The following is a 17,311-nucleotide window of genomic DNA, read 5'->3' as shown; positions in this document are numbered from 1 at the left end:
CATAAAATTATCGAGCAAAAAAAACCACAAACTGAATAATAACAACGAAAAATAGAAAGTTTTTGACCATTCAATATCCATGAAATTCAGTGTTAGCCCACAAATGAATGGTTGTTGGCAGCTCGATACTTACAATAGAGCATATATTGTAATGAGTATCTTGCTCAAGACAGTCGTTTTTTGCAAGATAAACTAAACTTGTTTATTGATATTAGCACATAATATTGTTACATAGTTATGCAATGAAAAACCCTACTACAAGCTTTGCCACAAATTCATGTCAATTTTACGACCACGATTTAACAGATTAGTATTATATCAACGCATGTTGAAAAATATCCATTTATCTTTTAACGATACCGCCCGCATCAGTTGAATTTGAGTCTCTAATAGCTTTGTGTTCGGGCAAGTTGGCGTTAATGTTAAATAAAGCTTCAACATGAATTTATTAACCATGCATCGTTTATAATTGTGTGCTTAACAATTTTCTGCGCTGTCGCTCACTTAATCTCAAGCGCTCAATTGTTTTGAAATCAATTAGAATAAAATAGAATTAGAATAACCTAAACCCCTTTTTTTAATACCATTTTACTGTTAAATAGTGAAATAACTCCAGATTTTTCAGTCAATTATCATTATAGTTCAACTACTACCAACCTGCTCATTTGCTGTAAAAAATCATCTTGCCAATTTTATGGCTAACATATATTCATTTATACAGTTTCTTAATGTCAGCTTATACATTTTACTATTCATAAGTAGAATGTCTTAACCATCACCAGAGTTATCAATCTGCTAATATTATCATAGTACAAATGGATTCGCCCAATTCATTCCATAATTCTCTTTCTTACAATGCATATGTACGACTAGTCAAATAAGTGCGCATACACTCATCTCCACCCAACACCCCGTGGGCTGGTGTATTGAGTAAACCTAATCGAAAGGAATATTAAATAAATAAATTTAATATAATTTCAACTGTTACATAAATCAAAATTAATAAAACTAAAAAGTGCGAATCTTTACCCCATTCGTGCAACAGCAAAAAACCATTGCTAACTATCCTCATAACCTTGCTCTATATATCCTCTTTAACCAAGAAATCAATACCTGCTTAAGTTGGCACTGATGAGCCATAATCTAGGTTACACCCAACCTATTTATATACATAAAAATTAAAGTTTAAACAGATCAATAATTTTCTTACAGAGTAGGTTCTTCTGCCCACCAAATTGGAATGAAATTTTTCTATTTCCTCGACTAATTAGTCAAGGTGGACAACCATACATTGACCGCCACAAGGCTGTAGCGTTTAGCCATGTTATACAACAAGACTTGGTTTCGAAACTGACCTGTACAATTTGTTCCAAGATGCACCTTGCTGAAATGGTATCTACCTATAAAAAAAAGCATAGGATCAAGTATGATACAAAAAAGATAGAGAAATTCAACTCACAGGTCTCGTCTGTTTTTCAAAATCCAGGAGAATTTCTATAACTTCATTTAAATTCTCTTCTGTGGTCAAGGCTTTCAGTTAGTGTAATATCGTCGCCATGATGAACTATAATCCCCTTTAATTTTAACGATGCGACGCTTGAGAGTGGTGCTTGATTCTTCCATATCTTTGCGCTCGCTACACGTCCTCAAGATTCTAAAATTATCAAATCTAATTAAATGCCAAATATAACTTCGCTAATATGAAATTATCAAATATTCACCGGTATTTCTGGTTTGCTTACAAACTGTCTGCGCATAGAAGACTGAACTTCATATGCACTTTTGCAGACATATGATACAGCGTTGCAAAACATCGAATTGGTTAACGGAAGATGGAAGGTTAAGAAAGAAAGACTAGTCAGATTTACAAACCCACTTCGATCGGGTCGAGTTTTGTTCAGCGGGTTGTTTATATCTGTTTTTGGGGCAGGTTAAACGGGTTATTACCCCATCATGGTTTTATCGGGTTATCAATCGTTGTACACAACCCGATCACAAGCAATTAATTGTTTTAGTATTCCTATTTTTCAAGTCCCTATTCAATATTCAAAATACAACAGTGCTTTTACAAGAAAAGTAAAACAAAATAAATTAGTGTTTTGCAAACCTGCATCAAACAAATACTTGGCGTGTAACCTATGCAACTAACTAAACCACTAATCCCTACCCGGTGCATTGAATTGGTGCAGGTGCAGTGAAATTGCGTGCTCAGTGAAAGGTAAAATCATACGCAAAATTGCTTGAGGGGAAATAATGGGAAGGAAAATGGAACGAAACAAACACATTTGCCAATCACACAAATCACAATACGAAATAAAGTGAAAGCCAATTTGGCAATACTAAACCGTACCATCTTTATTTCCGTCTTCTTAATGGGTATAAATCTCGGGGCTGGGCGGCGAACCTCCTTCCTCCAGCGTGCTCTTCGACGGTGTTGGGACCCTCCTAAACACATACATACAACATAAAACCATGGTGTAAAACTTAAAGCTTTCAATTAGATACTTGACAAATTTGGGCAACAATTACGGTAGCTCCGGCAGCGACACTCGTTGTCCTATGATCCTCTACGTGGTAATGTGGACCGTCCTAAATACATAAAAAAAAAACATGATTAGACACTTACACGTGTTAACATATACCTGCAACATCCATGGTGACGATTTCGTTGCTCCAGCGGCGGTCCTGAATACCCAACATCTTCTTCGATGGTGGTAGGGCCCTCCTAAATACATAAAATCACAATAAAATCATAGTGTAAGACTTAAAAATTAACAAAAAAATACTTCCCAATTTTGGACGGCGATCATAGTACCTCCAACGACGTCCAACATCCTTTTCAATGGTGGCGGAGCCCTCCTAAAAACATGAAAACAAAATGAAATCATAGCGTAAAACTTAAAACTTTCAATTAAATACTTGATTATTTTTGGCAACAATTATGGTGCCTCCGACGACGAACCTCATTGTCCACTGGTCCTCTTCTGCTATGATAAAACCCTCCTAAATACGTAAGAAAAACATGGTTAGGCAAATAAACGTGTAAAACATATACCTGAAACATCCATGGGGACGATGACGGTGCTACAGCGTACTCTTCGGCGTCCAGCGTCCTCTTACATACGTAAAAAAAAACATGATTAAATACTTAAACGTTTTTTTTAAATACCTCAATACCCGTGCCGACAATGTCGTTGCTCCAGCGCCAATCCTCGATATCCCCCATCCTCTTCAATGGTGCTGCAGCTCTCCTAAATGCATAAAAACAAAATAAAACCTTACTTCAAAACTTAAAACTTTTAATGAAATACTTGACAATTTTCGGCGACGATCCAGGTGGCTCCGACGGCGAACTCGTTGTCCAGGAGCCTTTTTCGGTGATGTGGACCACCCTAAATACATAAAAAATAACGATTAGACACTTAAAATTGTTAAAGCAATACCTGGCAATCCTTGGCGAGTTCGGAGGCGATCTACGACGTCCGATAATCCTCGTCGGTGGTGTTGCCAGCCCTCCTAGACACAAATACATAGAACATGGTAAAAACACTTAAATTTTTTAAATACCTTGCAATTTTTGCTAGGCTTCTAGCGGTAACCTTCGTTGCCCAACGTCCCCCTTTGGTGGTGACTCGACCCTCCTAGACGCACATGATTAAAAAATTATATAGTTAAGATACTAATTTTTCGTTATATACCTCAGAATCTTGGGCGATATTAAAGTGGCTGCGGGGCGATCCTCGTTGCCCAATGTCTTCTTCGGCCCCAGAGATTGCACTCCTGATTGTACAAAAGAGAAAGAAAAAAAAAACGAAATTTTTGAATATTTGATCTACAATATGTGTCATCTTAATTCTAACAGAATCATGTACACAAATTACAGTTACATTGCATAAAAATTTCTTGAAAAAAGAAATAGATTATTAATCGTTAGTTAATGATCAGGAGGTTGTTTGGATTGGCGGTTCATGTGTAAATTGTGTGAAAAAGCCGAAATGTACCATTGTTAGTAGAAAAAATGGTTTGCGAACGACGACTACGGTACACAATTGCGTAAAACAGTGAAAGAAAATGGCTGTGATAGTGTTGTGCAAAAGTAACGAATTGAGGTGGGCTACGCTTACGCCTTACTTTTAACTTAACTTTAGACCTACTTATCCTTAACTTTATCTATGTTTATCTATTTCATCTAGACTTATTGTACTACCCAACTAAACAAAACCAGGTCCTGATGCAGTGCGTTATTAGTGCGTAATTGATGAATCTACTAATTGCGAAAACTGGGTGCACGTGCGAACGTTCTAAGAATAATTAAATGAGGAGTGCAAGCAACAAATCTACACTAGTGCACTGCGTGCAGGTGAAAGAGCGACTGAGCTGCTAGATTCTTTTTTTTTCTTCCTCTCCCCCCTCCTTTTTTGTGAATGCCCGAGGTTCTTCATCTGTTTTAGGGGCTTGGTAACAAAAAAAAATCAAAGTAACGTAGGATAAATCGATGGGGAATGGCTATATAACCTCGGGCTCACCTGGAAATAAAAGTTTGCCCTTCAACCTATCGACCTTCAGAATTACGTCCCTCTACCCTACACTCTACTTCCGGTGACGTGTGTCACGTGTCTGAGTATTTAAGGCGTCGTCTAGACGCTGGATATTCACCTTCATCCAGAGTCTTGTCTCTACAAATGTACCACAACTATCAACACCGTCGTTGATCGTTTCGCCTGTCAGGTAAGTTGAATTTATGCTAACTAGCTTCATTGCCTTCTTTAATTGTAGAAACTAAGAGGATATGAACTTCGAATAAATTAGTTCAAAATCTCTGTTAGTAGACTAATTCTTAATTAAATCAAACTGTTACCACTATTCCATTACTATAAGGAACGACTATTTTCCATTCCGAGTGAGTGGGTGCTGAAGTGTAAACTCAGGCTGCCTTTCAAACTGCATGAAATGAGGAATTGAAAATTGTTAAGTACCACTAATTATTTAAAACATTTATAGTACCATACTGTATATTCACTGTGTCTGCTAGATTTCATTATTGCTGGTGGTCATTCCGAAATCACCTTTCTTCACATTACTGACCTGATTTTCCTGAATGTAAATAGAAATTATTAGGTATTGACAATCTTATCAATACAGTTATAAAATGTATATGTAAATCTGTTACTTGCAATACATTACTAAGATGTATCTTCTGCACAATTAATTCTACTTGATATTTCACCAGGTTCTGACTTTGACTAACTATTACATAGTCTGATGTTATACTAACCCTTCATAATCTGTTCACTGAAAGACCTTTAGTTTAAATGTCTCCAGCTATATGTTATCTAATTTATCAGTCTGTAATAAAACTATGTTATTATAATAAAACTCCTTCTCAATCAATGAACAAGATAAATATTAAACAAATCATACTATTACCCAGAGTAGACAGGCGAAATAGAGGAAAAAGTGGTAGAAAGAACCTTTTGAGGTGTTTTTACTCCAACTATGCCATCGGCATAGTCCGATACATAATGCGGCAGTCGACGTGAAAGATCCTCTCGGATACTTTGCCCAAACTGACAAAGTCTCCCGATTCCCTGTTACACATCAGAATATAATAATATGCACGAGAAACGTCTGTGAACGAATGCCAAACTCACATTACTCATTGCGATGTTTTTGGATGGTTCAACAACGGCGTCCAATTTAATTGAAACGGCTGAACGGCTCTGTTGCTGTTCCTTAATCAATTCTCTTGTACGATTGAAAATAAGCTGCTTGAATTCTTCTTCGGTAGCTAATAATTCCACCGACTGACGGTGTAGATGATGATCAGCTAACAATGTAGCAAATGTGCGGCCCGTCTCCAATGCATTCTTTGTACCTTTCTTTCATTTGCCGCGTACAAAGTACTTTTAATTCAAAGAATATACAATATAACTCGTTTGATGTCATTACCTCTTTAGCTGGACAGACTATGAGCACAAAAAGTTGGAGATCACGGCAATTCGTTCCCATATTCGTTGGATGCTTGAGCCTGACGATGGCCATGTGTCGCTGCACAAGTGATGGAATATCGCCACTAAAGAAAAATATATCTAGTATTGTAAAGTTCAACATCAGCAAGAACAAAGTTGCTTACACCAGGCACATCCACGATTCATCGTAGGCAAAATTGGCATTCATTTTTTCTTTGGGGCTGTATGTGGCCTGAATTGTTCTACTTGAGGCTGGAATACGACAACACATCATAAAAAGGCCCTGCTCCAAATTGCATTGCATTTACTGTTTTATCTATGTACCAGCATATGTGTAAATAGGATATTTCTGGCTTCTTGAACCATAGATGTAGGTAATCTAATTTTGTTCAGCAACATGTCCACAAAATCGACAGAGGAAGAGTACGTCTCTTCGGCAACGTCGTCAAGTAAAAGAATCAGACATGGACCAAGAACTGCCCACAACTTAAGCAATAAGGGGCAACAAAATCTCAACCACCATCATGTAATGTGACTATATGTTAACTGTGTTAAAAATGAGTTTGAAATGTATGTCAGGAAAAAGTAATTCTAACTGTGATAAAACTGTTACCGATTGCATACCGTTAGTTAGATTTGCCAATCTTTTTTTTATTGGTAACTGACGAAAGGTTTACTCCAAGTGACTTCCAAACTGCATCAGAAGAACTGAAATAAATTATATTCCACCAAATAACAAGCTGAATTAAATTATAACTGAATTTATAAAACATATAATAGTACCAAGTAAATGTTAGCTGTGTGAAGATTAATCACCATCATGAATGCTTGTCACATTACTCTGGTACTCACTGGTACAGATCGACACTGCATCTATATGCTCTATTTGTTAAGTCTTGTTGCATTTTTGTGAGGATGTTGCACGAAACCAACTGAACTTCAACGAAGAATTATTTGAATATTTGCACATGCCTCAGGTAATTTTGATAACTAAATACTCATTGTTTTTTCACCCAGCTTGAAGACGATAAGATTCACGGGGCCAACACCACCAGTCTAATAGGTGCTAGATCTAAATTGTTAAAGCTGCCTCCACCCTTATCTAACAAACCCTAAAGAAGAAAAAATGTTTGGTGCTAAAGCCCCTATGAAGAAAACCTATGCAAATACTTGTATTGACATGAACAAATATTCCCAATTAAATGATACCTTTATGCCAAACGAGTTTGACCATGAGCTGCCCACTTGATATGTTGTTGATTCAATCTCTCATTGTCCAATTCAGCCACAACATTAAACGAAGTCAAAAACCTAAAAGGAAGAAAACAATTCATGATTTTCTAACAATACTATTATGCCAATATAGAAAATAAATCTTACAACGGACACATTGCTCAAGAGCATTGTCTAGAATTTCAAATTTGTTCTCATAATCTAGACTACGTGTTCCTCTTCGACAACACCCTGTGTGCTGTTCGTTCCTCATTGGATTTCTTAGTTTCTTTCGGGGAATACGAGAAAAAAAGAAAATTAAACGATTCCTCTGCGAAACAAACCATCATCACTTTCTTCAAAAATATGGATGCTTAACATAGGAAAACTTATTCTGAAAACACAGAAAACGAACATCACAGCGTTCGGGAATCGGGCCTTAAATTTCTATCGTACCTACTTTATATTTAAAATAACTCAAAAACCAGAAAGTCTACATAAAAACTAATTTCAAATTCGGGATTCTTGTTAAATTTAGCATCTAAATCGTATATAGTTATCTAGTTTTATTGATAATATTTTTTAGGTAAAAGTCGGGCTTATTGTTTTTTTTCGGGCCTTAAATTTCTATCGTACCTACTTTTATATTTAAAATAACTCAAAAACCATTAAGTCTACATACAAACAAATTTCATATTCGTGATTCTTGTTAAATTTAGCATCTAAATCACATATAGTTATCTAGTTTTATCGATAATAATTTTTTAACTAAAAGTCGGGCTTATTGTTTTTTCGGGCCTTAAATGTCTATCGTACCTACTTTTATATTTAAAATAACTCAAAAACCATAAATTCTACAAAAAAACGAATTTCATATTCGTGATTCTTGTTAAATTTAGCATCTAAATCATATATAGTTTTCTAATTTTATTGATAATATTTTTTTAGTTAAAAGTCGGGCTTATTGTTTGTTCGGGCCTTAAATTTCTATCGTACCTACTTTTATATTTAAAATAACTCAAAAACCATAAAGTCTACATAAAAACTAATTTCATATTCGTGATTCTTGTTAAATTTAGCATCTAAATCATGTATAATTATCTAGTTTTATTGATAATAATTTTTTAGTTAAAAGTCGGGCTTATTGTTCTTTCGGGCCTTAAATTTCTATCGTACCTACTTTTATTTTGGACATAACTCAAAAACCATGAAGTCTACATAAAAACAAATTGCAGGTTTACCAGGTATCATCAGCTCAATATCGTAAAATAGTGGTAAATAATGCAAGGCACTCATTTTGCTGAACAACTTGCTTTTTACACTTATTCTGCTGTGATGACACATCTTCGTCACTCTAGCTAACTTCCTAAGCAGCTCTTTGGAGAAGAAGAAAAAAAAGTTAGATGTTAGTTTCAACCCTTTTTGATGAAAGCCATATCTTAACTAGGAATATAAAAGTTACCAGCAGAGGTAATCAAAAGCAATATCTTGTTTAAAGTTAAATTCATCAGACAGTGAATAAGACCCCTGCCATTGACCTGTGAAAAAGAACAGTTTTTCGAAGAATTGACTGAATATATCTTGTAAAAACAAATAATTAAAACTACCATTTGGAAGCAGGTGTTTGGCAGGGTAATGTTCCATTCTCTTTCTGCAGCTCTCCAAGATAAGTGTGGTTGTTCAACACACTCAGTTCCTGGATTGGTTGTGTTTCATAGCTATTCAGCTACTTAACTGGTTGAACACTGTCAAGTAGATTTTCACTCCGCAGATAGCTGGTCAACATGCCATGGTTGAATACCTAGAATTATAAGAATTATATATAAATTTACACAGATGATGATCAGTCAATCATACATTTTTGTCTAATAGATTGTTTTCATTAATGAATTGGTACCATTGGACAAGCAATTTCGATCTAATGCAGGTACGAGAACAATCAAAATGTTTTTTTGTCAAGTGCTTTTAGATTCCATGGCATTTCTGAACAACCATGTTAAATATAAGAATAAACTGATTAAATACAAAAATTTTCTGTTAATGACCTTTTCAATACCAATTTCCAGTATTTCCTTGACAAAAAAAGTGATCTCTCAGGACCAGATTTGCCAATCTTTTTTTGTGAGTAACTGACGAAAGGTTTACTCCAAGTGGCTTCCAAACTGCATCAGAAAAACTGAAATAAATTATATTCCACTAAATAACAAGCTGAATTAAATTATAACTGAATTTATAAAACATATAATAGTACCAACTAAATGTTAGCTGTGTGAAGATTAATCACCATCATGAATGCTTGTCACATTACTCTGGTACTCACTGGTACAGATCGACACTGCATCTATATGCTCTATTTGTTAAGTCTTGTTGCATTTTTGTGAGGATGTTGCACGAAACCAACTGAACTTCAACGAAGAATTATTTGAATATTTGCACATGCCTCAGGTAATTTTGATAACTAAATACTCATTGTTTTTTCACCCAGCTTGAAGACGATAAGATTCACGGGGCCAACACCACCAGTCTAATAGGTGCTAGATCTAAATTGTTAAAGCTGCCTCCACCCTTATCTAACAAACCCTAAAGAAGAAAAAATGTTTGGTGCTAAAGCCCCTATGAAGAAAACCTATGCAAATACTTGTATTGACATGAACAAATATTCCCAATTAAATGATACCTTTATGCCAAACGAGTTTGACCATGAGCTGCCCACTTGATATGTTGTTGATTCAATCTCTCATTGTCCAATTCAGCCACAACATTAAACGAAGTCAAAAACCTAAAAGGAAGAAAACAATTCATGATTTTCTAACAATACTATTATGCCAATATAGAAAATAAATCTTACAACGGACACATTGCTCAAGAGCATTGTCTAGAATTTCAAATTTGTTCTCATAATCTAGACTACGTGTTCCTCTTCGACAACACCCTGTGTGCTGTTCGTTCCTCATTGGATTTCTTAGTTTCTTTCGGGGAATACGAGAAAAAAAGAAAATTAAACGATTCCTCTGCGAAACAAACCATCATCACTTTCTTCAAAAATATGGATGCTTAACATAGGAAAACTTATTCTGAAAACACAGAAAACGAACATCACAGCGTTCGGGAATCGGGCCTTAAATTTCTATCGTACCTACTTTATATTTAAAATAACTCAAAAACCAGAAAGTCTACATAAAAACTAATTTCAAATTCGGGATTCTTGTTAAATTTAGCATCTAAATCGTATATAGTTATCTAGTTTTATTGATAATATTTTTTAGGTAAAAGTCGGGCTTATTGTTTTTTTTCGGGCCTTAAATTTCTATCGTACCTACTTTTATATTTAAAATAACTCAAAAACCATTAAGTCTACATACAAACAAATTTCATATTCGTGATTCTTGTTAAATTTAGCATCTAAATCACATATAGTTATCTAGTTTTATCGATAATAATTTTTTAACTAAAAGTCGGGCTTATTGTTTTTTCGGGCCTTAAATGTCTATCGTACCTACTTTTATATTTAAAATAACTCAAAAACCATAAATTCTACAAAAAAACGAATTTCATATTCGTGATTCTTGTTAAATTTAGCATCTAAATCATATATAGTTTTCTAATTTTATTGATAATATTTTTTTAGTTAAAAGTCGGGCTTATTGTTTGTTCGGGCCTTAAATTTCTATCGTACCTACTTTTATATTTAAAATAACTCAAAAACCATAAAGTCTACATAAAAACTAATTTCATATTCGTGATTCTTGTTAAATTTAGCATCTAAATCATGTATAATTATCTAGTTTTATTGATAATAATTTTTTAGTTAAAAGTCGGGCTTATTGTTCTTTCGGGCCTTAAATTTCTATCGTACCTACTTTTATTTTGGACATAACTCAAAAACCATGAAGTCTACATAAAAACAAATTGCAGGTTTACCAGGTATCATCAGCTCAATATCGTAAAATAGTGGTAAATAATGCAAGGCACTCATTTTGCTGAACAACTTGCTTTTTACACTTATTCTGCTGTGATGACACATCTTCGTCACTCTAGCTAACTTCCTAAGCAGCTCTTTGGAGAAGAAGAAAAAAAAGTTAGATGTTAGTTTCAACCCTTTTTGATGAAAGCCACATCTTAACTAGGAATATAAAAGTTACCAGCAGAGGTAATCAAAAGCAATATCTTGTTTAAAGTTAAATTCATCAGACAGTGAATAAGACCCCTGCCATTGACCTGTGAAAAAGAACAGTTTTTCGAAGAATTGACTGAATATATCTTGTAAAAACAAATAATTAAAACTACCATTTGGAAGCAGGTGTTTGGCAGGGTAATGTTCCATTCTCTTTCTGCAGCTCTCCAAGATAAGTGTGGTTGTTCAACACACTCAGTTCCTGGATTGGTTGTGTTTCATAGCTATTCAGCTACTTAACTGGTTGAACACTGTCAAGTAGATTTTCACTCCGCAGATAGCTGGTCAACATGCCATGGTTGAATACCTAGAATTATAAGAATTATATATAAATTTACACAGATGATGATCAGTCAATCATACATTTTTGTCTAATAGATTGTTTTCATTAATGAATTGGTACCATTGGACAAGCAATTTCGATCTAATGCAGGTACGAGAACAATCAAAATGTTTTTTTTGTCAAGTGCTTTTAGATTCCATGGCATTTCTGAACAACCATGTTAAATATAAGAATAAACTGATTAAATACAAAAATTTTCTGTTAATGACCTTTTCAATACCAATTTCCAGTATTTCCTTGACAAAAAAAGTGATCTCTCAGGACCAGATTTGCCAATCTTTTTTTGTGAGTAACTGACGAAAGGTTTACTCCAAGTGGCTTCCAAACTGCATCAGAAAAACTGAAATAAATTATATTCCACTAAATAACAAGCTGAATTAAATTATAACTGAATTTATAAAACATATAATAGTACCAACTAAATGTTAGCTGTGTGAAGATTAATCACCATCATGAATGCTTGTCACATTACTCTGGTACTCACTGGTACAGATCGACACTGCATCTATATGCTCTATTTGTTAAGTCTTGTTGCATTTTTGTGAGGATGTTGCACGAAACCAACTGAACTTCAACGAAGAATTATTTGAATATTTGCACATGCCTCAGGTAATTTTGATAACTAAATACTCATTGTTTTTTCACCCAGCTTGAAGACGATAAGATTCACGGGGCCAACACCACCAGTCTAATAGGTGCTAGATCTAAATTGTTAAAGCTGCCTCCACCCTTATCTAACAAACCCTAAAGAAGAAAAAATGTTTGGTGCTAAAGCCCCTATGAAGAAAACCTATGCAAATACTTGTATTGACATGAACAAATATTCCCAATTAAATGATACCTTTATGCCAAACGAGTTTGACCATGAGCTGCCCACTTGATATGTTGTTGATTCAATCTCTCATTGTCCAATTCAGCCACAACATTAAACGAAGTCAAAAACCTAAAAGGAAGAAAACAATTCATGATTTTCTAACAATACTATTATGCCAATATAGAAAATAAATCTTACAACGGACACATTGCTCAAGAGCATTGTCTAGAATTTCAAATTTGTTCTCATAATCTAGACTACGTGTTCCTCTTCGACAACACCCTGTGTGCTGTTCGTTCCTCATTGGATTTCTTAGTTTCTTTCGGGGAATACGAGAAAAAAAGAAAATTAAACGATTCCTCTGCGAAACAAACCATCATCACTTTCTTCAAAAATATGGATGCTTAACATAGGAAAACTTATTCTGAAAACACAGAAAACGAACATCACAGCGTTCGGGAATCGGGCCTTAAATTTCTATCGTACCTACTTTATATTTAAAATAACTCAAAAACCAGAAAGTCTACATAAAAACTAATTTCAAATTCGGGATTCTTGTTAAATTTAGCATCTAAATCGTATATAGTTATCGTATTATAGTTATATATAGTTATCTTTTTATTGATAATATTTTTTAGGTAAAAGTCGGGCTTATTGTTTTTTTTCGGGCCTTAAATTTCTATCGTACCTACTTTTATATTTAAAATAACTCAAAAACCATTAAGTCTACATACAAACAAATTTCATATTCGTGATTCTTGTTAAATTTAGCATCTAAATCACATATAGTTATCTAGTTTTATCGATAATAATTTTTTAACTAAAAGTCGGGCTTATTGTTTTTTCGGGCCTTAAATGTCTATCGTACCTACTTTTATATTTAAAATAACTCAAAAACCATAAATTCTACAAAAAAACGAATTTCATATTCGTGATTCTTGTTAAATTTAGCATCTAAATCATATATAGTTTTCTAATTTTATTGATAATATTTTTTTAGTTAAAAGTCGGGCTTATTGTTTGTTCGGGCCTTAAATTTCTATCGTACCTACTTTTATATTTAAAATAACTCAAAAACCATAAAGTCTACATAAAAACTAATTTCATATTCGTGATTCTTGTTAAATTTAGCATCTAAATCATGTATAATTATCTAGTTTTATTGATAATAATTTTTTAGTTAAAAGTCGGGCTTATTGTTCTTTCGGGCCTTAAATTTCTATCGTACCTACTTTTATTTTGGACATAACTCAAAAACCATGAAGTCTACATAAAAACAAATTGCAGGTTTACCAGGTATCATCAGCTCAATATCGTAAAATAGTGGTAAATAATGCAAGGCACTCATTTTGCTGAACAACTTGCTTTTTACACTTATTCTGCTGTGATGACACATCTTCGTCACTCTAGCTAACTTCCTAAGCAGCTCTTTGGAGAAGAAGAAAAAAAAGTTAGATGTTAGTTTCAACCCTTTTTGATGAAAGCCACATCTTAACTAGGAATATAAAAGTTACCAGCAGAGGTAATCAAAAGCAATATCTTGTTTAAAGTTAAATTCATCAGACAGTGAATAAGACCCCTGCCATTGACCTGTGAAAAAGAACAGTTTTTCGAAGAATTGACTGAATATATCTTGTAAAAACAAATAATTAAAACTACCATTTGGAAGCAGGTGTTTGGCAGGGTAATGTTCCATTCTCTTTCTGCAGCTCTCCAAGATAAGTGTGGTTGTTCAACACACTCAGTTCCTGGATTGGTTGTGTTTCATAGCTATTCAGCTACTTAACTGGTTGAACACTGTCAAGTAGATTTTCACTCCGCAGATAGCTGGTCAACATGCCATGGTTGAATACCTAGAATTATAAGAATTATATATAAATTTACACAGATGATGATCAGTCAATCATACATTTTTGTCTAATAGATTGTTTTCATTAATGAATTGGTACCATTGGACAAGCAATTTCGATCTAATGCAGGTACGAGAACAATCAAAATGTTTTTTTTGTCAAGTGCTTTTAGATTCCATGGCATTTCTGAACAACCATGTTAAATATAAGAATAAACTGATTAAATACAAAAATTTTCTGTTAATGACCTTTTCAATACCAATTTCCAGTATTTCCTTGACAAAAAAAGTGATCTCTCAGGACCAGATTTGCCAATCTTTTTTTGTGAGTAACTGACGAAAGGTTTACTCCAAGTGGCTTCCAAACTGCATCAGAAAAACTGAAATAAATTATATTCCACTAAATAACAAGCTGAATTAAATTATAACTGAATTTATAAAACATATAATAGTACCAACTAAATGTTAGCTGTGTGAAGATTAATCACCATCATGAATGCTTGTCACATTACTCTGGTACTCACTGGTACAGATCGACACTGCATCTATATGCTCTATTTGTTAAGTCTTGTTGCATTTTTGTGAGGATGTTGCACGAAACCAACTGAACTTCAACGAAGAATTATTTGAATATTTGCACATGCCTCAGGTAATTTTGATAACTAAATACTCATTGTTTTTTCACCCAGCTTGAAGACGATAAGATTCACGGGGCCAACACCACCAGTCTAATAGGTGCTAGATCTAAATTGTTAAAGCTGCCTCCACCCTTATCTAACAAACCCTAAAGAAGAAAAAATGTTTGGTGCTAAAGCCCCTATGAAGAAAACCTATGCAAATACTTGTATTGACATGAACAAATATTCCCAATTAAATGATACCTTTATGCCAAACGAGTTTGACCATGAGCTGCCCACTTGATATGTTGTTGATTCAATCTCTCATTGTCCAATTCAGCCACAACATTAAACGAAGTCAAAAACCTAAAAGGAAGAAAACAATTCATGATTTTCTAACAATACTATTATGCCAATATAGAAAATAAATCTTACAACGGACACATTGCTCAAGAGCATTGTCTAGAATTTCAAATTTGTTCTCATAATCTAGACTACGTGTTCCTCTTCGACAACACCCTGTGTGCTGTTCGTTCCTCATTGGATTTCTTAGTTTCTTTCGGGGAATACGAGAAAAAAAGAAAATTAAACGATTCCTCTGCGAAACAAACCATCATCACTTTCTTCAAAAATATGGATGCTTAACATAGGAAAACTTATTCTGAAAACACAGAAAACGAACATCACAGCGTTCGGGAATCGGGCCTTAAATTTCTATCGTACCTACTTTATATTTAAAATAACTCAAAAACCAGAAAGTCTACATAAAAACTAATTTCAAATTCGGGATTCTTGTTAAATTTAGCATCTAAATCGTATATAGTTATCTAGTTTTATTGATAATATTTTTTAGGTAAAAGTCGGGCTTATTGTTTTTTTTCGGGCCTTAAATTTCTATCGTACCTACTTTTATATTTAAAATAACTCAAAAACCATTAAGTCTACATACAAACAAATTTCATATTCGTGATTCTTGTTAAATTTAGCATCTAAATCACATATAGTTATCTAGTTTTATCGATAATAATTTTTTAACTAAAAGTCGGGCTTATTGTTTTTTCGGGCCTTAAATGTCTATCGTACCTACTTTTATATTTAAAATAACTCAAAAACCATAAATTCTACAAAAAAACGAATTTCATATTCGTGATTCTTGTTAAATTTAGCATCTAAATCATATATAGTTTTCTAATTTTATTGATAATATTTTTTTAGTTAAAAGTCGGGCTTATTGTTTGTTCGGGCCTTAAATTTCTATCGTACCTACTTTTATATTTAAAATAACTCAAAAACCATAAAGTCTACATAAAAACTAATTTCATATTCGTGATTCTTGTTAAATTTAGCATCTAAATCATGTATAATTATCTAGTTTTATTGATAATAATTTTTTAGTTAAAAGTCGGGCTTATTGTTCTTTCGGGCCTTAAATTTCTATCGTACCTACTTTTATTTTGGACATAACTCAAAAACCATGAAGTCTACATAAAAACAAATTGCAGGTTTACCAGGTATCATCAGCTCAATATCGTAAAATAGTGGTAAATAATGCAAGGCACTCATTTTGCTGAACAACTTGCTTTTTACACTTATTCTGCTGTGATGACACATCTTCGTCACTCTAGCTAACTTCCTAAGCAGCTCTTTGGAGAAGAAGAAAAAAAAGTTAGATGTTAGTTTCAACCCTTTTTGATGAAAGCCACATCTTAACTAGGAATATAAAAGTTACCAGCAGAGGTAATCAAAAGCAATATCTTGTTTAAAGTTAAATTCATCAGACAGTGAATAAGACCCCTGCCATTGACCTGTGAAAAAGAACAGTTTTTCGAAGAATTGACTGAATATATCTTGTAAAAACAAATAATTAAAACTACCATTTGGAAGCAGGTGTTTGGCAGGGTAATGTTCCATTCTCTTTCTGCAGCTCTCCAAGATAAGTGTGGTTGTTCAACACACTCAGTTCCTGGATTGGTTGTGTTTCATAGCTATTCAGCTACTTAACTGGTTGAACACTGTCAAGTAGATTTTCACTCCGCAGATAGCTGGTCAACATGCCATGGTTGAATACCTAGAATTATAAGAATTATATATAAATTTACACAGATGATGATCAGTCAATCATACATTTTTGTCTAATAGATTGTTTTCATTAATGAATTGGTACCATTGGACAAGCAATTTCGATCTAATGCAGGTACGAGAACAATCAAAATGTTTTTTTTGTCAAGTGCTTTTAGATTCCATGGCATTTCTGAACAACCATGTTAAATATAAGAATAAACTGATTAAATACAAAAATTTTCTGTTAATGACCTTTTCAATACCAATTTCCA

At 33.7% G+C, this 17,311-nt stretch overlaps 1 protein-coding gene and 5 long non-coding RNA genes across 6 annotated transcripts; all 6 read right to left on the bottom strand.

Moving 5' to 3' along the window:
- Nucleotides 1-1,466: 1,466 nt before the first annotated feature.
- LOC130701709 (uncharacterized) lies at nucleotides 1,467-3,174 on the bottom strand. The gene is made up of 4 exons (XR_009004192.2): nucleotides 2,920-3,174; nucleotides 2,506-2,859; nucleotides 2,351-2,445; nucleotides 1,467-1,654 (listed from the first exon to the last, which is right to left on the bottom strand). It is a non-coding gene; the product is annotated as an uncharacterized LOC130701709 (long non-coding RNA).
- Nucleotides 3,175-5,028: 1,854 nt separating this feature from the next.
- LOC130701710 (solute carrier family 4 member 11-like) lies at nucleotides 5,029-6,216 on the bottom strand. The gene is made up of 5 exons (XM_059494129.1): nucleotides 6,134-6,216; nucleotides 5,950-6,073; nucleotides 5,652-5,879; nucleotides 5,472-5,588; nucleotides 5,029-5,094 (listed from the first exon to the last, which is right to left on the bottom strand). The coding sequence occupies exons 1-5, from the start codon at nucleotides 6,175-6,177 to the stop codon at nucleotides 5,029-5,031; spliced, it is 579 nt and encodes a 192-aa protein (XP_059350112.1). The 5' UTR covers nucleotides 6,178-6,216.
- A 551-nt stretch (nucleotides 6,217-6,767) lies between these two features.
- On the bottom strand, nucleotides 6,768-7,568 carry LOC130701641 (uncharacterized). Its single transcript, XR_009004164.1, has 4 exons — nucleotides 7,350-7,568; nucleotides 7,179-7,280; nucleotides 6,968-7,081; nucleotides 6,768-6,906 (listed from the first exon to the last, which is right to left on the bottom strand). It is a non-coding gene; the product is annotated as an uncharacterized LOC130701641 (long non-coding RNA).
- Nucleotides 7,569-9,447: 1,879 nt separating this feature from the next.
- Nucleotides 9,448-10,248, bottom strand: LOC130701701 (uncharacterized). The gene is made up of 4 exons (XR_009004180.1): nucleotides 10,030-10,248; nucleotides 9,859-9,960; nucleotides 9,648-9,761; nucleotides 9,448-9,586 (listed from the first exon to the last, which is right to left on the bottom strand). It is a non-coding gene; the product is annotated as an uncharacterized LOC130701701 (long non-coding RNA).
- Nucleotides 10,249-12,128: 1,880 nt separating this feature from the next.
- LOC130701697 (uncharacterized) lies at nucleotides 12,129-12,929 on the bottom strand. Its single transcript, XR_009004176.2, has 4 exons — nucleotides 12,711-12,929; nucleotides 12,540-12,641; nucleotides 12,329-12,442; nucleotides 12,129-12,267 (listed from the first exon to the last, which is right to left on the bottom strand). It is a non-coding gene; the product is annotated as an uncharacterized LOC130701697 (long non-coding RNA).
- A 1,902-nt stretch (nucleotides 12,930-14,831) lies between these two features.
- Nucleotides 14,832-15,632, bottom strand: LOC130701696 (uncharacterized). The gene is made up of 4 exons (XR_009004174.2): nucleotides 15,414-15,632; nucleotides 15,243-15,344; nucleotides 15,032-15,145; nucleotides 14,832-14,970 (listed from the first exon to the last, which is right to left on the bottom strand). It is a non-coding gene; the product is annotated as an uncharacterized LOC130701696 (long non-coding RNA).
- Between the last annotated feature and the right edge of the window lie 1,679 nt (nucleotides 15,633-17,311).

The sequence above is a fragment of the Daphnia carinata genome, chromosome 2 (assembly GCF_022539665.2).
Source record: "Daphnia carinata strain CSIRO-1 chromosome 2, CSIRO_AGI_Dcar_HiC_V3, whole genome shotgun sequence".
Classification (NCBI taxonomy): domain Eukaryota; kingdom Metazoa; phylum Arthropoda; class Branchiopoda; order Diplostraca; family Daphniidae; genus Daphnia; species Daphnia carinata.
The sequence above is the reverse complement of the archived record's forward strand: the minus strand, read 5'-3'. Positions and strand labels throughout refer to the sequence as shown.

Excerpts from the sequence above, each read along its gene's own strand:
- LOC130701710 (XM_059494129.1), bottom strand. The coding sequence starts at position 6,177 with ATGAATGCCAATTTTGCCTACGATGAATCGTGGATGTGCCTGGT. Across the intron at positions 5,589-5,651 it reads AAAACATCGCAATGAGTAAT|GGAATCGGGAGACTTTGTCA; the intron begins GTGAGTTTGGCA and ends GATGTGTAACAG. Across the intron at positions 5,095-5,471 it reads GAGTAAAAACACCTCAAAAG|GAAAATCAGGTCAGTAATGT; the intron begins GTTCTTTCTACC and ends ATTTACATTCAG.